A 27,728-nucleotide genomic window follows, 5' to 3' on the forward strand; every position below is an offset into this window, starting at 1 on the left:
AGGCTACCCCTAGGCACCTACTACTTCTCCCAAACCGAGTCACATTTTAACAAGTGCAGCTCGACAGACAGACAAACAGACTGAGGTCGCCCCATGTCATAGACAAATGGAACGGCGCACCATTAATATAAATTGCAAACAAAGAAAATATTCGAGCGGCTGCAACTCCGGGCCAGCGAGCAACTCTACTGAGGCGCAACGGGCCACGGCCACGCCGCCGGCATTTGAGACGAGCTCAAAAGATTTCTGCCACTCATGCCTCAAGCCTTAGTTGCAATGGCACAGTGGTTTGGGTTGACAATTGATTTAACCGTAATTAGTTGAATTAGATCATTAATCGAAATAATTCCATTCTCAAATATTTTGATTATTTTAAAAATATTTGAGTAATTTTCCGTTTTTAAAATGTTTCCGGATATGAGGTTTCAAAACCAATTGTTAATCGTACAATATTTAAATATCAAAAAAAAAAAAAAATAACAAATTATTACAACTTTTTTAATGGAACTCAACACGAAAGCACTCCTTTTAATCTACGTATTAAATATTTATAATGATGAGTTTTCTAAGAAATCCCTCAAAAAATTTCGGATCCCAAACAGAAAAATCTCTTTAAAATTTAAATTGATAAGGCTTCAGTAAAGAGAATTGAAAGAATCCTAAACAGAATAGAAAAAGTAGCTACAAAAACATAGTCTGTTTAATATGCTCTGCAAAACCTAAAGGTATACCACACATGATTTAAATACTGGCAACAATTATATTTATAAATAAGTCCAAATAAATGAATCGGTAACACTGTGCAGTGACTGCGATTGGCAGCAATTTGTGTCGGCGACTATGGTCGGCGTTTTATGTTGCCAATGTCTCGATGTCGACAACTGCAAGCGATTGGTGTTGTTGTTTTTGGCATTGTTGCTGGTGCAACAACAAGCTACAATTTGCCATTTTGCGCAAGTAACGCTAATTAAACTTCATTTTCCACAACTTCATCTTCATCTGCACAATGTGCAATGCTCATGAGGAGTTGCGAGCACAAACAAACAATGTTGCCATTGGGCCCTCAACTTCTTGAAGCTGTTGCTTTGTTTTTGTTCACTCTTCCCTCCTTTTTGTGATTTTCATGTTTCCATCTTCATTGCTAATGCTATACACAAACACACAATGATTATACTTGTATATGTATATATAGTTGTATATACGAGTATAAATATAAATGTCGGCGAGAACTTTGCTCACAGATTTTTTGATTTTCTATTATGCATCCATTGCTACGTCTAGATACTCAAATCGGCTGATGCTTCATCGGATGACGATGAGGGCTGGCTCTACACAGCAACAACAACAACGACGACGTCAACTGGCAACCTAAACCAGACAGTTGTCTTCGTCGATGGTCTGCAATCGGCGGCCGTCTCTTCGACCACCTCGACAGGCGCAGCAGGAGCGGCGATCACTGCCTCAACCAGCGACGACTCTGATAAGGAGAACAAGGAGGCACTGGTCACAACCACATCATCCACGTCAGCAGCTACACCAACAATAACAGCAACAACCACAACGTCCAGTGTTGGCGTTGTCTTGGTGGCACATACAGGAGCGGTTTTGAGCAGCAACTGCGACAGCAGCAGCCGCAGCAGCGCCTCCTCCTCCTCGAACGGCATTGGGACCGAGACTTCGGCCACGTCGCGAGTCACACAAATGCAGCGCGTCGACATGGAATTGCAAATCAGTGGCAGTGGCAGTGCCAGCGATGGCAGCTCCACCACCAACAACAACAACAACAGCAACAACACAAGACACATCATTAGCAACAATTGCTACAAACAACTGCAAAGCGACAACAACAATCAGCAGCAGCATCAGCATGCCAGCAGCAACAACAACAACAACTACAGTAATAACAATAATCACAAACATCAACAGTCGCGCTTGGACTCTAAACAGCAACGAGAGAACCACCAGATGGGCGTCGATTCGGAGGAGGCGGACGAAGCCGAAGTCGCTGATAATGCAAATGGAAATCGAAGTGTTGCACAGGTGAGTGGAAACAACAACAATAGTATTGTAGTTTTGTTCAGATTGCGAAATACCAATACGAATGTGTTTTGGCAAGATATCAAGCCGGCTTTAAACGAATACGCAAGAGTAAAGTCGAAAACCAAACCTTAACCATTGCGACTAAGGCTATTTTGGGGAGTGGTTTGTTTCGTACTCGTAAGATTCGAAACATTCAAAGCATCGAAGCTTGTTGCCTAACACCTCTCCACCGATGTCTTAAAAAATAAAAATCATCGCATAAAACATTGATGTGCAAATATATGTTCAGAAATTAAATTTTCATATTAGGGAGAAAATCAACAGGGATGTTTGAACGTCAAAAATGTGTATTAATCAAGATACATACAATCATACAATTTTATCGAATGATATTAACTAATAAGTAATCGTTATCCTGACTTCTAATGAATTTGTATTTAAAAAAATCAATCCGACGCTTTGCAGTCACGCATTTTAATAATATTAATGCGCATACCTTTTAAATACTTCAATTTCCAGAAAAAAATACGTTGGCATTATATACAAATCAAAATGAAGATCAAATTCTTAACAATCTAATATATAAAATACACATTTCACATTGAAGATCAAATTCTTAACAATCTAATATATAAAATACACATTTCAATAAAAACATCTTAAACATTAAAATGCAAAATACCTTCTCCGGTAGACCAAAAAAAGAAAGTGACCGCCCAACACAACATGAAATGATCGATGAATCGACGATGCATCGCAAGCAAAAAACATCGTAAAACATCGATGCATCGTGCTAAAAACATCCATACATCGATGTTTTTGTTACATCCCTAATCATATTATGTGTGTATTTGATCGCTTCTTCCAGCAAGTCGAATGGTCATTATTTATTCAAATGTAATATCGATGTCACCTTAATAACTGTCGATGTGCATTGATATATCTTTTGTACATCACGGCCTGACTGGCAGGTTAAGTTGGGAAATATTACAAAATAATAATATTTTCTTGTCCTTATGCCTCATTAAGTTGTGGCATCAACAGTCATCTTTTTTTACCATTACAAAAATAATTATAATAGATCTAGATAGTAGATAAAACTGAATAATGGAGCATGTAGAAAAACGTATTATATTCTAACTGTGTATTTATCAAAAATTCGGATTTGTAAGCAATTCGAAATTATTATTATTATTATTGTTTTTTTCTTTTTTTAAGACTTTTAATATAAAATATGTATTAAATGTGCAAAATGAGTTCGCCAGTAAACGGAAATTCACTGCTTTTTATAGCAATATAGCCTATTGAAGCAAATGCTTGTCGAGGATCTGAACTATTCTTTTGACTCTTTTAGACTCTTTTTTTACAAATCGCTGTGTAGATTCCAAAGAGACTAATTGAGGATTTGTTTTTCAATCGTGTTTGTAACAAACACAGCTCAGAGTTTCTGTAAACATTTGAATTTGATCCAAAAATGGCGACAACACATCAGTGTCAGTCTTTGGAATCCACCACGGTACATGCATTAGAACTAGAGGAGGCCAACAAATCAGCTTGAACTTTTAAGGGACACAATCGGCTGAAATAAATCAAAGCCAGCACGAATATTGCACGAGTTCCCACAGTCTGTACGGTCGGTCAGCAGAGCCGCAATACCTGCGACCAAAACAAATGTGAATGTGATCACTGGTCTGCCTATGACTTACTATATGTCAATAAAGTTGGGCAAACTTTGTGGACTATTAACCAAAGTGGTAGGCCGACCCAAGTTGGCCAAATGAGTGCACTTCCAATAAATAGCTGATATTTTCCCACTGCCGCCGTCTCGACGTTGTGATTAAGCAGTTGGAGTAATGAAAGCGAATCATGCACCATGGTGACTGCAACTGCCATTCAAAATCCGACTTACACTAACTGACTGAAACCTACAGCAGCTGGGGCAAGTGGCACGTTGCACGCTGTATGCTGCATGCTCCATGCTGCATGTCGAACGTGGGCAAAAGACAGAAACAAATAGCGAGGAGTCCAGGAAAATGTTGAGCTCTCGATATTGAGCCGCGCACGTCAAAAATGGGAAAGTACGAAATTAACTAAAAACGTGTGATTTATTTCTTCATCCCAGTAGAGGGATAGAAGAAACGAAAACGGCGAAATGAAAAACAAATCGAACAATTGAAAGGGACGTTTTGTTTGTGGCGAACATCGCTTCCATTTGGCAGCAGTCCGCCAATTTATTGGGTTAATCTAATAGAGCCATGAACACGAATTGCATTCAAGGAAGTTTGGCCAACAGACAGACAGACAGACAGGCAGGCAGTCAGGCGAAAACGAAATGCCAATCTATCTTGCCGTGCTCCCAGGCTGGAGACGAACGAATTGGCTAAAACAGTACAGTAGAGTTAGACACTTGGACAGCTGATTGATTATGAAGTGGAATGGCGTTTGCACGTCGGTTTTTCCGTTTTCCGTTTCGTGGCCGAAATGGGCGCCATAAATTGCATTTTTAATTAACAGTCTCGACATCGTCGTCACCGCTTTTCAAAACATTGCGCCAATTTAAGGTTTCCGTTTCGATTTCTTCTAGACACTCCAGACGAGCTACTACAGTCGCGCCGACATCTGCAACATAAGCGTCTGGCCCAGTGAAATGTGCTCCGGCAATCGCCTGCCACCGCGTTCGCCGGCCAAGTCCGCCAAGTCGGCCAAATCACAGGCTAGCAGCAGCAATGCGACTATGTCGCCAACTATGGCAGAGGTAAGTCGACCAACGGCAAATCACAAAATATAGTATAGTCCACGAAAGAGACAAACAAGCTCGCCAAAGGGGAAACAACAGAGTAATGCAATCTCCATTCCTTTCAAATGGAAATCAAGGATGTACCATATATTTATTCTTGCTTTCCAAACAAACCCAAAAGTCTGTGAAAAAAACAAATCATTTCGATTCAAGAATACTATAATTTCAATTACGAATCCCTTTCATAAAACCTGAAAAGGATATACATAGTAGTCTTAAACCCTACAATAATATGTAAAAACAAATATTCCTTCTGGGAATTTTTCTGCTATGCTCAAATCCATAATTAAATGTAAAACTTGGTAAATAAATATAAATATTAGGGATAAAATAATTTAATTCATTGAGACATAAAAAACAATTTTAGAGAGTTCTTAGTGTTCTTAGTTCTGAAACCATGCTCCGAATCACTTCTACTTGTATATGTGATTACCCAATTGAACCTACCGGAACTAATTAGGTATTAAAAGGTTTTAAAATCGGCTCGTTTGCTCTTTATTTTCAAAACCAAACTAACCGAAAAATAATATAAAGGTGCGCGGAAACTAAAACTCGAAACGTATAAATGAGCTCGAAATGGAAGAAACTTTTAGCCACGTAGAACATGGTCAGAACAGAACGGATTCGATAACTGCCTCGGACTATTTAAAATAATGCGTGAAATAATTAACTAGGATAATAGTAGAACGTTCAATATATTAAAAAAAAAAAGAAATTATTGCTTAAACTCAATAAAAATTATCAATAGACTTCAAGTTAAATAAAGCAAATATAACTTCAGAAAATACAATATCAATTTTAAATAAAATATTTTCAAACGAAATGACAAACTAGGATAAATTTATTTTTTTACAAAAGAGCAAAAAAAATGAATTTTAAACGATGAATATATTTTAAATGGAACATCATTTTAAATGGATCCGTTATTTGACCTGGCGTTGATTCATCTAGCTTTGGAGCATTTGAATATCCAATATTTCCCATTTTCGAATAATGAGTCCTCTTAACTCTTTTAGAGTTCTAAATTGCCTTCCGTTGGCATAAAGACATTGTATCGTATTTAAGTCCGGGCTGGGTGCTGGCTATCACTCTAAAAGGGGAATTCTTGAATCCCAATAAAAGCTTTAGTGAACTCTGCAGTATTTTTGTCTTGCTAACTATTTCGCACAATGTGCGTGAAACGATGGAGCATTAAACTTGATCGTTGATGAATGTATATATTGCAAATACAAGTATATATAAATATCTAATAAGTAGTGGACGCTTCCTTCAAGTACTCGTATGTGAGTAACTTTTTAGTCAACCGCTACTCGCACCTGAAAGGCTTTCACTTATTGGGCTTTGTGTCCCACGATGACTAAAACATCGGAGCGATGTGTAAATTTCCCAGAAATGATAAACTACACCACATCACAAGCATCGCGCACACGCACTCGCACTCGGAAAACGCCTTGGTCATCAAAATTCGCAGCACTTGCCCCGCTTGCGAAACGAATTCATCATTCAAAGGCGGGTGAATATTGTGCTGGTCGGTTGTGCCCCAGCCTTGAATGTTGTGGCTGTTGTTGTTGTTGTTGCATGGGGCACGTTTTAATTTACACAAGCTGGCAAGAGCCATGCCAATAGTGGAGGATCGTCGTCACTTTGGGCGCCGACGGCGTCGGCAAATGGGCGCTTTTCTTGTTGTTGCTCGGTTTCAGTTTCGTCTGAACCTGAACGATGTTGACGCCGCCAACGCACTATTGGAGCGATCGGTGGCTGGAAATCGATGCCCCATCGTGGTGGTCCAGCTGCTCTGCGTGCTTGCCACACTCTGCCCCGCCTGCTTCAAATTTCTCTAATCTCTGCACGCGCTTTTTCGTCTTTCGTGTAAATTTTCTGGTAAACATGCACGAAACATGTTCAATGACAAGTTTGTTACGTTTAATGGGCCATAAGTGACTCGATGGGGAGCAGAGTGGTCCGATTCAAGCAGCACTTAGAGTCGAGCAAGTAATTGAAACCATCAATTGATAGCAGCGGGCGCAAAAATCAACTGCTCGCGATAGAGTTATTGCAATCAGTTTTCTCATTAAACACTAGGCGACTGCTCTCCTCGGCGATTCTCATTTCTGTAATGTGAATGAAAAATGTTCGCTACGATGCTTTTTTCATGTGAAAGACTACGCTTGTGTCCGAAAACTCTTTTTTATATAAGACTTTAGAATGTTAAGAGTGCAGAGCTAATATTGGAAGAAGTCCAAGATTTGATGTTTTTTAAATTTATATACAATTTATTAAACCAGTATTCTGCTATCAATATGGCAGCTTAAGCTAGTTGAAAATTAATGGGGATTACAAGAATTGTCTATAGTATATATCTATAGGACACACTTAAATCTATATACATGTATATACAATGGAATATTTACAATATATTTAGATTAAATATGAAATATATTTTATGAAATTATATTTTACACAAGAGATCTCGTGGGGGGATCCTTCGAATGGCACTTCTCTTCCTGGGTCTCGAAGGCAGTCGTCTCACTAGTGCGTTGGGGTGACTGCCGAACCGCTTCTCATAATTGTCTTGTCGCATATCTTCCTGAGAATTTTCGATTGAGCAACTCTTAATTTGTTTAAGTGAGATTTTGCAGCAATTCCGTAACTTTGTAGCGCATATTTTCATATTGGGCTTAGGATGGACTTGTAAATTGTGACCTTACTGTACAGGGACAGTTTGATTTTAGGTGCAAGCAGCCACGCCAACCTTCCAGCTTTTGCCATAACCGATCGCTAGATCATGGTTGTCCAAGATTAGAAAAATATTTAATAAAAATGAATCCTTTTTCGTTATCTACACATCATTTTCACATCAATCTCCCTAGTGTAATCAGTTTTATTGCATTTCGCCAAAGGCAGTCAAGTGACACTTCGTTTTAGTCGCCTAAAAAATGGACTCGAAGAAATATTACCATAAAAACAGTTCCCATAGCTCCATCGGAGGCTTCACTCTCACTTTTCACAGCCAGCCGGCCAGCCACCACATGTTGCGTGCGGTTTTGCATTTGTCTCGCCCAGTTGGTTCAATGGATTTTGTTTGGCATTGATGTCAAAAATGCATCGCTCTGTTTTCACTGTGGAGGTATGGCTCCTCCAGGGCAGTTGCCACCGCCACCGCCAATCCACACCCGTAACACTCACATGATGATGGGACGCATAAGCAAGTGGCCGCTTAGGAAACTGCGTGCATTGATTTATTGGGAGTGAAATTGCCACTTTGATTAATTTTGACAAATTTTGTTTGGCAGTGCGTTTTCAGCCGTTTCCATGTGTGTCCAACTGTTTGGCTAACGGGTTTATGGTGCAAGCAGGCTGACCGTTTGGACAACCCCATGGCGGTCCCCCCGTATACATACATACATATGCGAGTATATATCAAATGCGTCGACGCCACATCGTTGCCAATTTCAATGTTAGTTTGTGGTGGTCGTTGATAATATGGCCAACAACAACGATATCGAAACCAAATCACGCCGCGAGTGCCGCTTTATCTTATCGCAGCGCAGCCAATGCCACATAAATAACCGATTTAGTTTAAATGATTTTGTTAACAGTAACTGAAAAGAAATTATCACAGAAATCCTGAAGAGTTCAAATTTAAAATAGACAACAAAAAAAAAACAAATTAATTTTTTAAAAATTGCACGACTCGTATAATTTCTGTCGCCGTCCGTGCAAATTGATTTTTGCGGTTTTTATCTTATCTGCGAGTAGCTGCTGACGTCGCAGTCGCCGTCATCGTCACCGTCACCGTCGCCGTCACAAGCGCTAGCTCCGTCTCGGTCTCGGTCTGGGACTCTGTCTCTGTCTCTGCCCGTGGAGCGAGTCATTATCATTTCACTGCCACTTTGGCGTTCAGTTGGGCCTTCACGCAGTGGTTGCAGGCCCGACTCGCCTCAGTTCGTGGAGCGACGTCGCGTCTAACGGTAGCCGGCAAAAATAAAAACAACAACAACAGTAACAACAAAAACCGTGGTGCCAGACACAACTCCAACATTGGAAAGCAACCATTTCTGTTGTTGTTGTTGTTATACTATATACATACATACATATATCCGTACGTACACACTTGCATGGACTCGAAACATTTAACATAAAAACCCCACAATCGAGCAAACTTTGTTCCATTCAATAATATCAGCTCTTTTTTTTTGCAATAAATGCTCACCAGCTACCGATTTTGGGTGCGTGTCTTTGTGCAATTAGAGCGAAATATACAAAAATATAGTGGAAATATATGAACTGTGTATGTAAATACATAAATAAATTACTTTTTTTACTGCTTCTGGGTATTATTAATACGGGCGTGCATCCCTCTTTAGCAGCAATTAAGAGTCTATATAGCGAAATTTCCTGATTGTGTATTTCCTTCAAAATTTCCAAAGTGTTTCTTTTTATTTTTTTTGCAAATTCACAAATCTATATGTAGGATACTAAAACCCAAATAAAGAACAATTTCAATGAACGAATGCAGTTTATTTTATACCCTAACAAACCATAGTTTATTTAATAAAAAAGGCTTATTTATCATACGAACTTTTTCCCCATTTGGTGCTGTAAATTTTCAAAACTTAGTTTTTTTTTTTAATGCTCACCTACACTGTAATGAAAGAAAAAGTTTTAGCGTGAATTAGTCAGTCAGGCCAAAGTTATTCATAAATAAATATCAACTTATAATCTTAGCATTATCGATCTTAAAGTTTTTTTTTATAACAAGAATATTATTCCAAATAGATTTATTTTATTTAGAATAATCATCTTCCGAATCAATTTTCAAATTAAATGAGTGTTTTAAGCCATAAGCCGACAAATACGATTTCTTTGGAATGGTGGTACAATCCTCTTGAATCGCAAGTGTCGACTGATGAGAAATTATTGGTTATCAGTCAACTGGTGCGGAACAAAGCAAAAACACACATTTTGCAGACCCGATTGTTCGGTTAAAATGCGTTAAATCGTTGATTTGGAGAAATTTAATTCCACTTTCATTATTTCACCGAAGATTTTGTCTGATTTCTGATAAACCCACGTTCTTTTTTTGAATGTAATAACTGGTTTTTTAGTTAACCGCGACCATTGCTTATCATTTATCACTATAAACTTGTTTCATTAATTAAAACGTTTCGGAAAATTCTTTATCGACTTTAAAACAGAACTTTATATTTGCTCTTTGTGCGATTTTCATTTTTGTACCGATAACACAGTGTTGCTTTGTGTGCGATAACCTGGCTTTTATCCATCTGATTGTTACAATTTTGACTGATTGTCAACAAAAGGTATATTTAAAAGAAAAGAATTAAAACTATAGATCGTGTTTTATAAAATGAATCTGCTTGTTAGTTTGTATTCAACAGGGATTGTGCAGAATTAGGAACTTTCACTAAAACTTCTGGCAAATTCAAGCTTGCACTTTTAAAAAGTTTGTGATTGTGTTTTGCTAAAAACTTATTTAAAATGCCAACTAATGCCAAACCAACTGAAACGTGTTGATTGAGACCTCGATTCCTTACAAAGGTGTTAATCGGAGCGTTATTTTAAAAGCGAACTTTGCTCAGTGTTATTTAAGTTTTTCAGTAAATACAACTAATTATAATCAGTAGGAAATGATGGATCACTCTTTTATTACGTTACGTTTAGCGGCCTTTGTTTAAACGATTTAGATATCATTATTGCAAATCATACAGAGAAGATTTCAGCGATAAACATTTAATGGATTGCTGATTAAATTAGCAATTAAATGCTGAGCAGCTTAAGCTAGCTATTCAATTCAAAGAGTAAACTTATGCAAAGGCTCACAAAGCCAATGTCCACTGTAGGGAGTTAAAAGATACTTTATAGATGGCTGTGGCAGCAACCGAAACTTCTGCGACTAAACGGCAACTGTCACCGCATGTCACACAGTTGTCCAGCCACTGAGCGCCAGTTTTTCTTACGCGTGCAGCGGGACCAGTTTTCGGTCTAATTGGCGGGCACTCAGCGCGCTCCACTCGCGCAGGCAAACAAACTAATAATTGCCTTTAATTATCGCAAACGCCCAATCGCTCGCCACTTTTTGCCTTCAGTTGTTGCTATGGCTTCGACGACGACTGCCGTTTCATGTGCGATTTATCAAAGCTGCTTCTGAGTTCGCCCGGGCAGCCATTTTCACTCGGCGGGCCGCTGCGCATGCGCATTGCTCATGAAAAAAATTGTTTCCGTTTCGTGTTGCGCGCCCGAAACAAGTCGCCGCTGCACAGTTTGATATCGACTATCAGAGGAGGCTGCTCCTAAACTGCAGCATGCCCCTCTCTCCATCCAACTCTCTTCGTTTGCCGACGACAGGAAATTGTTAATTAAATTAAGCCAAAGATTAACATAATTTTATGCAGGCCATTGGACAAAGTGTAATAGTTTTTGATTGCCAACTACTGGCACATATCAATGTCTAGTTTATCAGCTCTCTTCGGCCTCTCTTTTACAAGTATATCGAAATGAAATAATGTGATGTGACAAATCTCAAGCCAGCAAAAAGACTTATAGCTTCATTAAAGCAGCCTCGTGGAAACCCTTCTAATGACATTAAACCTCTTGAATATGAATGAATTTATCGATTTTATTTTGCAAAGCTGTCATCGTATTCATTGCACAAAAAAATATAATCATAATACAAAATTTCACTCAAATGTTAATATTATCTAAAGAGATTTTTCGGTTCTGTAAATAACGTTATTATTTTAAAAGATTTTATTCCATGACGAAATCAGTATATTCTACCAAAACTATATTTTCGTCTGATAAAACATTATCTTAAAAAGTAGAAAAAACATATTTTTCTAGGGAAACAAAATATTTTTAAACTGTAATTATTTCTTGCCTCATTCATATCATTATAAAAATTATTATTTTGTTTAATAGTGGGTGTGGCCGCCCGCTCTCTAGTCAATTAGGCATGCTTTCGTATAATTTTCTTCATAATTCCGCAGAAATCTCATTATAGTATATCAAGTAAATATAATGATCTCTTTCAATTTTGCAATATTCCGAGGCCAAGAAAGAGACTCCATGCCTAAAATATATTCGTTACCCTAAGCCAAGAAAAATAGTTAATAAGTGATAAAATATTTGGAAAAAATTGGTCCACGCAGTTCTTACCGATTTCGGTCAATGGAATGGTGCATAATCGCCTTGACAAAACACTTTTGAAACGTGTTCAGTTCGAGCCTATATTTCGAGGTGACCTCAATGTGGAATTGTCATTACATGCGAAATTCGATGTATTCCGCTTCGTTGACTTTATAATCGCTTTCAGCATATTGGGAGCCGATCTGAAGCTCCATATTTGTAATTAGTTTGTGTGTACGAGTTTGTATATCTGTATATGTACATGTTTACAATGTTTCAACTAATTTCGTCAAATTAGCATTCCAAGAAGGGCAAGCCCTATTTACCATAAAAGAGATTCCCAATTCTTAAGGGTGCTTAGCTATATTGAAATACATACATACATGTCAGTGTCATTGGTTTCTATAAAAAGGTTAAATTGTGCTTCGATCATATAGATGCTCTGATTTGATTCTATTCAGTGCATAGTACCCACCTTTTTTTAACCAAAAAGCCCCGAATAATGAAGTCATCATAATAAATCATCGGGCAACACAAAAATAAATAAATAAACCTGCCTGTTTTTCGTAGTTGATTGACTAGGCAAGAGGGGGCAGGTAGATAAAGCGATAAAGAGTTGCAAATAATTAAGAACAAGTAAACAAAACGACAGTAACGCCTAGAAAAAAACCCAAAGCAAAAGTCGTATATCTTCGTGGGTGTGCTGTGCGTGTGACTCCAAACTCGAGTCTCACGCCCGCCCACTGGTGAGCAGAGGGTGCGGTGGAGTGGAGCTGTGAGGTTTGCTGACAGCTGTAACAAATGCGGGCAGCATGCTGAGCGATAAGAAGTGCAGCATGACCCGCCAGAACCCCTCAGCTGCACTAGTGATAAGGCCCCATGACTCTGGGCAGACAAAAAAAAAAAAAAAAACAAAGAGCGAGTGCATTTCCGCCGCCACTGACTCAAGAGTGGAATGTGCGTCATCGAGCAACTTCTCTCTGCGAGCATTCGTTTGTTTTACGCCCGGCGGTTTCGAAGCACTCCATTTCGCTACGCTTATTAACTTTTAACTTACACCTTCTCTCTCGCTCTCTCTTGTGTGTTATTGCAGGGCAAGGTCTCGCATGATTCAATCAAACAGCTTGTGCTCGAGGCGGAGCATTTGGTGCGCGACGCTCAAGAAGCAGCGTTGAAGACGCCGACGAAGCAGAAACATTCCATTGTGAAAATCTCCTCGACGGTCAAGAAACGCGAGGTCAGCATGCCTGGACCTATAAAACAGCGTGTGGAAGTAAGTCCAAAATAATTACCATACCCCTATCTAGTTTCTCGCTAATATTAATCCAATTTCTTACAGGAATGGCTGGAGCATCAGCCGTCCACGCCTCAGCTCATTAATCGAGTCCACGAACCGCTTGGCGGTATTGCCAAACCACCAGACGATTGTGAAGCTTCTGGGGAGGCCTCAGAAACCGATTCCATACCACAGCCGGGCGGTTCGGACACATCCGAAGGCTTCACCGACTCCATTGCCACTTGCATGCAAACGAGCACCAACTCCTATGGCAACTCCACGGAGCGCATTGGCGGCTCAGCGGAACCCATTGGCCAAGCCGTAACCCCACTCGGCTTTGGCAGCAGCAATCAAAGCCTGAATCTTAAGATTGTAAAACGTCCTCAGACGCGTCGCAAATCCGAGCGACCTTGGTCAGTGTCTTGCCTCTCGCAGCTGACAACAGATGCTGCACAACTAACCACCGTAGTGGCCACGGGTGCCAATTCGCCGCCCGGACTGGCGAGCCACTCAATTAGCGAGTCGGCCTTGGACTCCTTGTCGCCGGGTCCGCGACCACGTGCCGCATCCTCTTCGGGCACAGGCAGCAACACCGCTCGCAAAGCTGATAGCAAGGGTTCGCTGCGACGCCGTCGCGCCCGCAAAAAGCGCGTCTCGGCCGCCTCCGCGGGCAAGAAATCTGACTCGGGCTCAGAAGTCCATGGCGATCTGACGCAGACACTGATGAAGTCGTGCGAGTCTATGTCATCGCAGCAGCTTCAGGAATTCACGAACGCTCTGCTGAGTATCCAAAAGGGCACCAGTGTGGGAGTTCTGTCTCCACAGAAGCCTCATAACGAGAGTGGTGGAGAGGAGCCACAGCAGTTGATGGTTCCCAAGTTCCGTGTCGGCTCATTTACCACAGCGCTTATGGCCAGCGAGTCGCGGCTGGGCGCTTTGGCAGCGATATCCAGCTATATCCATGATGATGACCAGCAAGCAGGTGAGTCATTTAGAATCTGAGTGTTATCTTTTAGATTAGATGGAGCATATTTTTGAACAAATATAGCCCGCATATAGTATGTGTGCAAAGGGAATGAGCAATGAGATAATATTTATGGAATTAGTACTATACCTATGTGGGTATTCACATTGATTACATTTATTTTAATCTTTAATCTGTATTTAAGATCTGTCCCTGTTGGACTAAATTTTATGATAACATTGTAATTTTTAAACCAAGTATTTACATATTGGTTGCGGCGTGATGCGAACCGAGTGCCTACTCAGGAACAAACCCACATCCCCAATTACATATTTGTAATATCTTAAAGTAATAGAGAACTTTTTAAACTGTATTTCTAAATTTAGTTATATTTAAAAATGTTTATAGTAATTTATGGGGTTCATTTTTGTTCATTTAAGTATTTAAAATTTATTCAGGTAGGGTTGAGCGCGTCTTCTAACACTTATAAGTCTTACGTCTATCATTTCTGTCTCTCACAAGCACGCACTCCCGTTCCCCGTCAGAAAGGTACAAAATGCACCCAAACCCCGCACCCTCCACAATCTGTACACCCCGAAAATTGTTCAGTACATTACATTGACATTATTCCCACCTTGTATCTAATTGCATATTTCCCCTGCACATCGCACGATATAGAGCTCAGCACCGAGGACCATCACAGTAGCATCTCTGAGACTGCCTGGGACAACTATCAAGAGAAATACAACTCAGAAAACTATTCTGAGGGCTTTGATTCGGACGCCGCACGACGCCTTTTGGAATTCGGCGACGACTATCGGTGAGTAGTGGGGTCGGTGCTCGGATGCGTCCGATCGGCGACCTTCGGGTCGGCTGCCAAAAATGCAACTATTTTTAAAACTTTCATAAATTTTGCGCCGCAGCAATTTCATTGATTCACAATCGGATTGCTGCTCATCGCTGTCGGCAGCCAACAACGTGGACTCGTTCTCGCCACCGCGCATGGATTCACTGCAACAGCACGAGCCGAAGGTGCTGCACATCAACCAGGAGACCATCTCGAGTAGCGTGGATCACGCACGTCGCCAGCGTGCCCTTGAACTTCAATACGAGCGTCGTCGCAAGACACTCGAAGTACGCCGCAAGTCGTGCCAAGGTGAGTCTAATTTATACAATAGTCGTCTGTATTCTCACCCTCTATTCGAGGGTTATCTTGATATATTTACTATACTACGAGACGAATTTGTATAAAATTTGTTGTCTCCCTATCCGTCTGTCCTTCCGTACAACATTACGAAGTTTTGAGATACGGCCTCGAACCAAGTTTATTTTAAACCGAACATTTTTAAATATTATACATATTTATATTATAACATATATTTATAACCTGTTCTTATTATCTAGTATCCACTGAAATATAATACTTTTTTAAACTAATTTTTGCTCTATTTAGACATGTAACTTATCTGAGGGCCTTTGGGCCCTTACTGTTCTTATTTTTTCATCTCATAAATAAAATAATAAATCTGAACATTTTTTGAAATGTCATTTTTGTATGAACACTCCCATGGGTTTGCTCTTTCTTCAACAACTTCCAAAGCAAATAAATTATGTTAACAAATGGATCAGGGTAGAGAAGAAACTTTTATCGATATTGGTTTCCATGTACATAATAGAATCGAACTTCGAGAATACTTTAAAAGCAACTTTATTTGGATCTAATAAGATTCGAGTTCCAGTTCTCATAATAAGAATGTATTAATATTAGTGTTTTGCCACCTAAGTTTGAATAAAAAATTAAAAGCTGATGCCATCCCTCCTCTCTTCACAGACGTTGCTGAACCATCACTTTCCCAGCAAACGCAACAAAACACTCTTCCACTATCCGCCTCGGCTACAGCGCTGACGCCCAAGAATCAGCCACAACTCTTGGCCAAAACAGGCGGAGACTCTGTGGGCCGCAAGCTTGAGTTTGGTGGCCAGATGAGCCACTCGGCTCAGTCGTTGCTGCGTCGCACCTCGGAGAGCGACACATCTACCCGTCGACGACGCACAGTGACGGCAGACGAACGCCGTCGATCATCACGCAATTTGGAGAAGTGTATTAAACTTATTCCGGCCACATCATCTTCGAGTGGCGATGATTCGGACGGCGAGCAAGAGATGCGCAGTCTGCTGCAACAGAGTCGCGATCGTCTAGAGGATACGCGAGCTCTTAAGCTGCGCTGTCACCTTCTCAGACCGGAGGACTATGTAAGTTTTATTAACATGTGAAAATAGTGAATTCCTTGATTTCCCCTCTCACAAGAGAAATTGCTTATCACTTTTTTTTAGTGTTGAATTTCATCAAAACATAGATCCCTAAAAAGATGTTAGTAGAGAAAGTTTAGAGAAACCGAAAGTTCTAAATTGATATATCTTTTGATAATTTATTTATTTAATAGGTGCATTCATTTATCGATATATATATTTCAATAGTCACTGAGTCATACTATAAGTTCTGGATTTCTTTCCGTTAAATAGTGAATTTATTTTGATTTGTAATTGGAGATTCCATTTCTTTAATTATAAGTACTTATAACACGATTATAAGATATCAGACTGATATGAAAAGCGATTTGTAATTTTTGATTATCGATTGTTGAATTGCCTCTGCCGACCGCTTGCTAGGACTGTTTTAATAAAATATTCTGATTTTATTATTTTTGGTCAAAAAGTCACAGCTTGCCATTTTATATATTTCCGCAAAGGTCTCGACAGAATTCTGACTGTGTAATGTCAAAATCGAAAAATCTAAATCAATTAATCATAATATTTTTCCGATTTGTGTTTGTGATTTCGATTGACATTTTTACTTGTCCGAATCACAAATCACAGTGGTCAGCAGGTGAAATCAGTACTTATCGATAACAAATCGCAAATCGCTACGACCCGATAAACGCGCCCAATGTAACAATTACAGTGAAAACTCCCTTGGACACCTTTTTTCCGGACACTCTCTTCGGCAGACACTTTTTTAAAAACATTCGATCGGTGTATAAAGTATTTAAGTATCCCCTTAAGCGGACACTCCCCTTGGGCGGACAAAAATTGGCTGACCGTGAGTGTCTGGCCAAGAGAGTTTTCACTGTACAATTATTATTGCTTCAGGAATTAAATTAGTTTAATTTCGGTTTCTAAATTCTCAGATAATTAAATAAGAAACGACAAGGTGTGTTTACCTTGGTTTATTTGATTTATTCGAATTCTTTTTTGTTCGCAGAACGAGATTATCAACACTTGCCGCGACAATATTCGCTGCCTGGAGGCCGTCCTACGCGGCCCACCCGGTACCGTGCTCTCCGCCCAGTGCGCCGGCCAGACAAAAGGTGAGTCCCACAAGCGGCTCGTTCTGCACGTGGTTTCCGGTGGCAGCGGCCGGCGGCGGGCGCCGTCGTCGCCCGAATGCAAATGTGCCCCCATTACACGCTTCATCGCCCGCATCATCGACTTTGTGCTTGACGTGTCCAATCTGCTCGGACATTTTGCGCTCTATAGATTTCTGCTGTGGACGTTACGGTCGCTCTATGCGCTGGTCAATCGGCCTATGGGGCGACTGGAGCGTCTGTTTAACAATTTGAGGGGATTGCTTTAAACAATTGCTCTCAAACTGTTGTAAAACTGCTTCACAAATGCCTGAATCAAAATTTTTTGTTGTACTTTTTGTATCATACTATATCTATATATATATATTTACATAATTGGAGTTTTTAATTTTGTTTGTGCATTTGACAAAACGCATTATGCAACGAATTTGTTGTCTTTTTAAAATTAATTATTTTTAAACTTTTTGGCAAATAAATATTTTCTTATTTACAATGAAAAAGAAGCATATACAAATTTTAATTGTTATAATCTTTGCATTGTAAATTGCATTTTATATTTTTATATTTATTTCTTAATTTTTAATGTACATAAGTTTGGAGTTTTGTCTACTACATAACTAGTTTTGCTTGTGTGTTTTTGTCAAATGTTTAACAAAATTAATTATTTCTTGTATACGTAGTTTGTGCATTAATTTAATTAAAACTTGAGCTTTTGCTACACTAACGGCAGCACATTGAAGAAGCGGGTAATGGTCACACATTTGTACACAACTGTCTAATTGTTATCACATAACTTTAGAAATATCACAAATTTTAAAAAATTTAACAATTTGCTTAGACAACAAACTAGCTTTGTCGCTCGTTCCAGTTTGAGGGTGACTGTGCTGTTGCTGCACCGCTTTGAAAGCACTGTGCCAAGCTAAGCGACTGCTACAAAACTGTAGGTTCAACTGTAGTCGAAATGACGCAAAAGCAAATACCATCGTTTATAATACAAATTTGTTTGCTGTTTATATACGGTAATAGTATTAGGCACATACATATGTATGTGTGTACGTATTATAAGCACCAAAGCATTTGACCTCTTCAAGAGCAAAATATTTTTTAAGATGACGTCATTTTGGCAAAGAAAGAAACAGCTTTGATATTTGTACTTGTATATATGTATGTATGTTTATAAACAAAAATACACACATATGTGTATTTTCAAGGCGATGCCACAGCATATACAAATGATGCCTAAATGGAAATTGCACACATAATTTTTCTTAAAAATCTTAACTGGCACATAAACTAAACATATGAACGCTAGATGGCGGTAGCGTACGATTCAAAGCTCAGTATCAAACTGAGCTTCAATCCAGGTGTGTTTTATGTGTTCTCCGACTATACATACAAACTTACATTTGCCTGCGTGTTTTGTGATGTCGTCATTGTTTGTTATTGTTGTTCTTGCCTTTGCTACTGTATTCTGGTTTTTTACGTTTTTTCTGTTTTGTCGTATTGACTCTGCATTGTTGTTGGGCTTGGTTTTTTGGCCTTTGTTGTCTGCGCTATGACATTGCCCCATCTAGTTTGGGCAATTTAATGAGCCAACATGGACACACACTCACACTCACTTAGATGAATCGTAAAACCAAGCTGAAAAGTTGCTTTGCCCACTGTACGCGGCGTTCTGAGAGGTTGATATGTATAGTATTTCTCTCTGCCGCGTGTTTACTGGCAAGCTCTCGCGCACCCCACTGCAAAGCTGCAGCGGCAAATGTAACTGTGCTCACACGTTGCCCCCATTGTCTGGCCTTTCGTCTCTTCTCACGTCTGCCTCAGTTCATTTTCAGCGTGCGCTCCAAGCGGTTGATTCTGTTCAGGTCCGGTCTGTTATGCTTCAGCTTTTTTTACGGTGCTTCCGCAACTATCCGCCATTCTCATTACGTTTTCGCAGAATCAGAATCTCTTCCCGCGCAAATAAAACAGCCGATACGTACATACATACTTAAATATTCCTGAATAACTGTGATACGCATTTGTAAATTTAAGCCCAATAGAAATAAATCTCACTACGTTTGTAATCCTCGCCAGACAGTTGAGACAACAACTCTTCTCATTCATAAAAAGTCGCGTGCTGCTTTCGTCGGGTATAAGAGATACATAGTGCGGTAGTATAATAGAAATAACGGATTGCAATGCAGTAACCAACGCCGTTGCCGCGCTCTCCCTAAAGTGAAAACTTGTTGTTTCGAATTTTTCAATTGTTTACTTAAAGTTGTTCCCAACTTTTTCTGAAATTGAAACGGCGCCAGGGCACGCGTTTGAGCAACTCACTCAATGACCAAAGCAGTGTTGTTGTTGTTGCTCTTTTCTGCTATTGGAGTAAACAATTGAGATTGAATATACAAAAGAAAATACGAATGCGCAAATTGATTACGAAAATTGTTTCTCAAGTGGATGGAGTACCCCTTAAATAAATCTGTTTCAAAAGGCAACAACAAATTGCTTGCGTGACCTGAGTCATCTGTTTTATGTGACCCCCACGTGCTAAAGTGGGTCACAGTGGGGTTACACAAGGGTGGGTCACGCAAAAACGTGGAGAGCAGGACGTGAGGGTTTGTGACAGTTTGTGAGAGTGCGGGCGCGTCCTTGCCAACATGAAGAAAGTCAGTGTTGCCGTCCAGACGGACATCTACGAAATGCTCTCGACGAGTACATCGGCCACAACATCTCGTTCGTCGTCGGAACAAGGTAAACAATATAAACATGTGAACAAATATTGTACGGAAAATAACGGTAATATGTGCAAAGAAAAGACAATGCACCTAATACGTCATGCAAGCTGAAAATTTGGACAGGTGTAGAAGCAATGGCGAGATAAGTAGAGAAACGGAGCCAGTGAGGGAGAATGGAATTTTGAGATGAACAGATAGTGGGGGTAAACAAACATAGACATACATACATACATATGTACATATGGATGTGATGATCGTACAGAGCAGATAAGAGAAAAGCGAGCAAAGCCAATTACTGTATATTGCTGGTGGCCTGTTCAAGATTTCTACCATGGCGAGGAAATGAAGAATGTGTGTGCAGAAACAATGCGAGCAAAGAATTACCAAATATTATGAAATGTTTGCCAGTTGTGCTAATAAATAAAACACACTGGGAATATAAATATTTAGAGGATAACATTAAATATTAAAAATTAGTTTTTATAGAATAATTCGATCGAAAACTAGTGGAAATTACATAATAACCCAAGCTGGAACTCCAGCTAAGGAAGTTATTTTAAATGTACTCCAATTTTCGATTCTTAGCGATGGAAATTGGCTTTAGAAGTTATTGGGAGTGCATTTAATTACTCTAATAAATTTTCAACTTCTCCGTTGGTCAACAAATTCCCTCTTCTTCTTCGCCAATTTCCCATATGAGTTGGTCAACTTCGTCGCCCTTTTACGGAACGCGCTCACTCACTATTTACTTACATTTTCCATTTTCGAGCTGCAGTTGCATTCTTAATTAAGGCTAGTCCAACTTCTCTGCCGTTTTATGTTGCATTGTTGCAAGGTGAGAAGCCATTGGGACCAAATAACGGCCATTCACGCTTAGCTTGGCAGCCACACTCATACAGACATGGACTCATTAACGGTACCTCGCCTGGCCTTTATGGCCAATTATAGTCGTCATATGCACACGCGCACTCGCTTTGAAGTTTTTTATGAACTGACTACAAAGCTGCCTCAACGTCTTGGCCATCAATGTTGCCACATTTGTGAAAATCTTCATTTCACAATTAGAAGGCTAGTGTTGTGTTTTGAAAATGGTCTTGGAACCGGTTTTCTGTGGTTACCAATTCGCTTTAAATTTGTTGCCTTTTTGTTGGGGTCAAGTTCTACAGTGGTTGTCGCCCACAAGCTGAGCTGCCGTCATTCTATCCATTAATTATTAATTCATTTTCGCTTTTTTTTAATACACTTTCAAGAGGGTGTTGCAATTTATGTCTCACGTTTGTAAGCCGTAGGGAGAATGTTGGTAAGCCGCTAGCTACATAAGTAAAAAAAACAGGGATATTTTTGAAAATAACTTACATAATTATTTGTCGAAAGGAAATATAGGAGTGACACTCCTTTCCTTTTTCTTAAAAGTTTATCATAATATTGCTGGAATTTTTTTAATGTAACTTATGTATGAATATCTGAGTGGTTAAACAAAATTGTTTATGTAGTGTATATGAGAATTTAAATCAGATTTCCCATAATGATAAAGCTGCTGCCACATGAAAAATTCTAACTCAACGAAAACCCGTAATTTGCAGTTCAATTCAAATATCCAATGCTTTGTTTTTTAAATTCGCAAATCTAAACTGAGCCATATCGGTTAATCACCTTTCCCAAACAAAAAACATTAACGAAAAAATATAGCATTTTTCAAGACGTAGCCTAAACATATATTTCAATATTTTCATATACACTATCTCATGGTAACAATCAGAGAATAGCGCAGTGTATAAAACAGTCGAGTACGCTTGCCCATTATTTAAATATATTTCTGCTGCCCCATTTGCGGCTGACCTTCAATTAAATGTGGGTCTCTGACGCGATTTGGATTACATCAGAGGGGGTTCCAATATTTCCTCCGACTCGAAATCGAATCGAAATTAAATGCCATATTGAGCGTTTTTCCATTGCAATTCGTTGCGGTTGCGGTAACTAATTGCCATCGCAACGCCCGGCAGTGTGCTAAATATCTACTTGTATGTCTATAGCCCATCCTATGATTGGGTGTGTTCCTCCCATTTGGGGGCTTTCGATTATGACAGATGCAATAGCTCTGTAAATGGAGCTCATTCTTCTTATTCATGCGCGACTTGCCCAAAACAGTCACAGAGTCATTCATAGAATCACAAATTCCGATTCGACAACTAATATCAGCGTTCTTCGCATATTTCACATCTCTGCTCTAATCGGACTTAAGTCGACTTCTCGCAAATATTTCTCACTTCGTTCCGTCGTTGCGCGCTCTAATCAGCATTTAAAAATATCCAACGACGTCGTTTTTAGCTAATTGTGTTTAATTATTTGTCGTTTTTTGTTGTCATTTGCTATTCTTGTTGTTGTTGGCATACACATAATTATTCGAGATTTTATTATGAAATATTTTTATAAAGCTGCCAAATACTTGCCCCTTGGAGCGTGCTTTGAAATGTGCGCCCAGCTTATTTCTTGGACATTAAGACCTTAACACAAGCTCCTCGCCTTACACCTTTGCCTAGCAAGCGGCATGCGATCACCCTTAGGCACAAACATTTATAAATCGTACATACATACAATTATATGTATATACATATTCTCGTATGTATGCTAAGCTCACCTGTCATTTGTTATTTGTTTATCGAAGTAACGAATTATTTGGCATGCTTTCTTAACATTTGCCTCTGCTGGCGAGGAGGTACGAGTACAAATGTGAAGGGATGGAAGGGTAAGAGATTCGCATTGCGCATTATTTTTATTGCAATTTACCACGCAAGGAGTTTTAGAACATGCATATATTATATTATATGGCAAACAATCTACTTTCATGTACTGAGGGTAGCCTTAAATTCAAGTTCTGCTCAGCTTGGTGAGAGATAGAATGTACATATGCCATCGCAAAATTATCATTTGCTGTTCAGATGTGATTCTGAATAGTTTGTGCTGTACACCTAATTCTGTCTTTACACGGTTTTGATTAAATCAACGGTTTGAAAATTTAAAATTGTATACATATTTCTAAATCCCATTTCATTTATAAGTTAAGAAAGACTGTAGCTGTAGAAATGTTTTCTTTTGGTCTTAAATATGAAATCGGTTGTTTTTTTAATCCGTGATTTGCTTCTGGTGGCGAAACTCTCATGCCAAATTCCTTACCGCTTACAATAAAGCTTATCTTGCTGAAGCAAAATATGTTGTTGGGACTCACGAGTATAGCAGAAAATATATTTTTTTTATTATTATGTTAGAATGCAGAACCTTTCTTACGTTTACTTTTTATACTCTGTACATGAAATGTACAAGAGTATATTAGGTTTGCGGGAGCTGAAAAATGTAACAGGCAGAAGGAGGCGTGGCAGACCCCACAAAGTATATATATTCTTGATCAGCATGACGAGACGAGTCGATCTAGCCCTGTCTGTCTGTCTGTCCGTCTGTCCGTCCGTATGAACACCTAGATCTCAGAGACTATAAGAGATAGAGACACCAAATTTTGCACGAAGATGCGTTATGTGTGTATTCTATACGAGTTTGTTTTTTTTTTTGATTTTCCCCCCCACTTCCCCCCTATGGGGGTTTTCCCGATTTTCCATTCGTATAATCGCCTATATATCGGAGACTATAAGACCTAGGAACACCAAATTTTAGTCCCAGATGCCTTATGTGAATACGCAGAAAATGTATATTTTGGAATTCCCCTCCCTCCCCCCTCTACCCCGCAAATCGTAACTCCCGTAATTCTTGGAATTTCGAACTAAAATTTTGGAAATACCCCCAGTTAGTTATTATGTGTCCGTATGCCAAATTTCATTATGATAGACCGATTTAACAAGAAGTTATAGCCATAAATATATTTGCTGATGCAGCGCTGCTGCAGCGCTGCTCAAGCGCTGCCCGCGGCTGTTGTTGATGTTGCTGTTTGGTTGACTGCGAAAATGCTTACACAGACACGAATTGATGCGCATAGGCATACATACACTCACACAGACGCAATTGCTATGTAAATGTGCAATTATACACCCTTTACGTGAGTTCGAATACCGAGAGAGGTAAAATCGATCAAATTTTTTTTTTTATTTTCTTAATTTTTTTTATTTTCTATAATTATTGTAAACATATGTACAGAGTATTTCAAAGTCGGGACACCCGACTTTAGCTTTTTTACTTGTTTTATTTATTTCTATTACACGATAGCATCTTTGAGGTCCTTCATAGTATTTAACTACCGTCCATCAGCGTACACCCTTCTTTATATAAAACTCAAGAGGTTGTCCATTGAATTTAGGCCACTTGAGCACATTTATATTTTTAATTGTGCAAAGTACGTATTTGTTAAGTATGGCTTGCTGCATTATTTTGCTAAAAAACACATGAGTTCTTCCATATCTGTTCTACAAATCCAAACTCTATAGTGTTGATTGGCATTTGTCAAGTTTAGATATTTCTTTTTTTTAACTGAAACAAATTGTAATGAGATTAAAATTTGTTCTTCTGTCAAAGAGCTGTCTATGGTACTTTTTACTTCTGTTTAAATCATTCATCACCTTGTTGTTTGCTGTTTGCTTCGTTCGCCACTAGCCACCAACAACAAGCTTGTGGGCTAGGCAGTACTTCTGGTCGTGGGCAACAAATTCTATTGCCACTCGCCGGCAATTACATTCCGACAGCTCCACATCGCTCACCCAGCCACCCACGCGCCCGTCTCGAGGTGAACCAAGAAAATTTGCAGTTTGGCAGCACTCTCGATGCCAACAGCCTTGGGCGCTCGCCAACAGCGTTTTGGGAGCGATTTGCAATTGTTGCACTTTTATCGCGTTCGTGACGAAATGCAAACAAACATTTCCACACTGCGTGACAGCGAAAATTGCTCTTGAGTATGTGCACAAAAAACGATAAAACGAAAACAAAAGCAAAATAAATGACTGTTTCTTGGGCCTTTTAAAGGGGGTGGATGGAGCTTTTCTCTGTTTCACGAGCTGTGATTGTTTTTCAATAACCAAACACATTACTGAAATAAGACACGTAACTATATAAAACAGAGTGATGAGACTAACGATCGATCCACTAAAATGAACCCACAAAACTTATCTTTATCACTTCTCAGGTATATACAAGTACTATGTATGTATAAGCGCCAACCTAGGCTCAAAGTACTTTGTATAATCATCGAACATCAAAAAAAAAAAAAAAAAAAAAAACCACGTTGAACAATCGCAAATAAATATCCAATTAGAAGCTTCTTCATGTAAGATTATGAATCAAAGCAATTGCACATTTTGCTGGCCTGATGGATTGGGAATTAAGAGGTCCTGTGCCATGGCCAGTGTAAGGAAGCTCATATTTAAATCCATTTATCAGTGCAGAAAAATGACCGATTCGGCGATCGATAACCTTATTGATCTGATTCCCAAGTCATTGCTCTACTTCTTGTTAAGTACGAATGCTATAATTTGCTAGCAGACTGTACTAAATAATTACTCTGCAAATGTGAATCTGTAAAAAGTCCTAAAGCTTAAGTATCTGAATACGGACAGGATCCTTTTGGCAAACCTCGGTAGTTGTCGGCCTCACCTCTAGAACAGGCAACTATTCCCGAAGCACATCAGCAGCAGTATAATCTCCTTGATTCCCATAGCAAGACAGGTTTTACTTTCAATAAGATACTAATCAGTTCAACTATAACTTTTACAGACCATTAAAAAAAAGAATAGAGCTCCAAAGATCTAGATCTAGATCTTTCCAAATGGGACTTCTTTATGAATTGAATATTGAATATTATTCGTGGACTGCAGTAATCTGCATATATTGTTTGCAGCTAGCACCTGTTTCAAAGTGATTTAAAATTGGCGATCTGGCGTAGGGGAATTAATTAGGATTATGTCCGATTATGGTTGGCCAAAGTGAAAGCTCGAACAGAGAGATCCGTCCGAGCCGCCTGTCTGCATTATTTCCAAGAGGCTGGAAAATGCCATTCGTTTAATGAGTAATCAATTTTATGTGCAGTTTTTCTCATTTCAATTTTTCACAGTTGCCATTAAATTATCTGGCAGAAATAATTTGATAGCCCGTTGAGGCTGGCGTCGATGCAGCCGCCCCACTCATTAAGACGTGGAAATCTCTTTTTAAATGCGACATTGCTGCCCGGTTTATAGCAGTTGATAAATCGCCAGCGACTGGCCACCTAAATGGCCGATGGACAGACGCAACAGTTGGCAGTTAGGAGTTGTGTAATCTTTGTGCGAGTTTTCTCCACAATTTCTGCAATTCAAAGAGAGCTTTTCCAAAGCGGGGGAAATGCGTAAGCGTTGGGTGTTTACTCGTAATTTAAGTGGCAGTGGCAGCTTGGGGAAGCTTTTGAGTTTTGAATCACTTAAATGCGGACAGTGTTGCAACAATTCTGCATTAATTGGCATTATTTTCCACGCCTTTTGGCCGCCGTCTCACTTCATTGCCCTTGAGCCGATCCCTCCCCTGCTCCAGTCTGCTGTCAGTCCACAATTGGATCGTTTTGTTGCCGCTTGTCGCGCTCGGTTGGTTTGTTTGTTGCTTTTATTGCTGCCCACATGCAAGTGGCAGAGTTGCAGACTCACAACTGCAGCTCACAACTGCCTCGCCCGGCTCCAAGCCAAGTTCACTCAACCAGTTTCGCTTTGATTGCCAGCGCGTTCGGTTGGGCTAGGTGCAGAGCTCGCTTGTTCCATTGCCGCCAAACCAAGCCGCAGCCAACTCCAGTCCAGAGTCAACGCACGCCAGCCTTTTGCGTAACAAGTGCGTGGCATGTCCAATTTCTGACGCACTCGCTCGCTGCACATCCTCAACAACAACAGAAACAACAACAACACCATCATCATCATCATCGTCTGCCATTGTGGTTGGTTTTAAGTGAAAGTGTTTATTTGATTTTCGGAATTCGCATTGCATTTAATAATTTCCGACCCGCTAACCACCTGCTGTTGATGAAAGGCGTGCGCCAACCCAAGACGACAGATCTGGGAACGCCTAGCCTTGGATCCAAGCCAAGAGCATCGAATTGAGAAACAGTTTTTGGTGGTGAGTGTCAGTTCCTTAAGGGGAAAAAGTGGCATTAGATAGCATGCAGAGAGGATACCAATATACTTGCAGGTAGCATTTCATTTCTTTACACAATGTTTCCACTAAAAAGAAATAGTAAACAAGCTTAAATCATAGACGTTACGAATTTCCTTAGAATTTCACACTTTCTATACACATTTTTAAAAACACATTTGATACCATGAAATACTGAGCCAGTTGTGGGCCACAAAGTGAATAGAATTCGCATGTTTTTTCCATTTTTGAAGCAAAAACGAAACATTAAACCAAACGAAACAATAAGGGCCTTTACAAAATACTGTATTTAACATAATTTTGATAGCTTTTC

General features: G+C 39.5%; 1 protein-coding gene across 3 annotated transcripts in view; it reads left to right on the forward strand.

Moving 5' to 3' along the window:
• Positions 1–27,728, forward strand: part of LOC115628316 (serine-rich adhesin for platelets) — a 203,272-nt gene that overhangs the window by 169,607 nt on the left and 5,937 nt on the right. For 2 of the 3 annotated variants that reach the window (XM_030524369.1, XM_030524370.1), the window contains 8 exons: positions 1,282–2,040; positions 4,625–4,795; positions 13,077–13,256; positions 13,323–14,241; positions 14,902–15,043; positions 15,147–15,379; positions 16,055–16,476; positions 17,486–17,591. In XM_030524369.1, the coding sequence (XP_030380229.1) occupies positions 1,282–2,040; positions 4,625–4,795; positions 13,077–13,256; positions 13,323–14,241; positions 14,902–15,043; positions 15,147–15,379; positions 16,055–16,476; positions 17,486–17,591 (2,932 nt within the window). Of the gene's footprint in view, positions 1–1,281; positions 2,041–4,624; positions 4,796–13,076; positions 13,257–13,322; positions 14,242–14,901; positions 15,044–15,146; positions 15,380–16,054; positions 16,477–17,485; positions 17,592–19,464; positions 20,328–27,728 lie in introns of those variants that run through there. The other variant, XM_030524371.1, reaches the window with a different exon arrangement.

This window comes from Scaptodrosophila lebanonensis, unplaced genomic scaffold (genome assembly GCF_003285725.1).
Source record: "Scaptodrosophila lebanonensis strain 11010-0011.00,11010-0021.00 unplaced genomic scaffold, SlebRS2 tig00000113-arrow-arrow-pilon, whole genome shotgun sequence".
Classification (NCBI taxonomy): domain Eukaryota; kingdom Metazoa; phylum Arthropoda; class Insecta; order Diptera; family Drosophilidae; genus Scaptodrosophila; species Scaptodrosophila lebanonensis.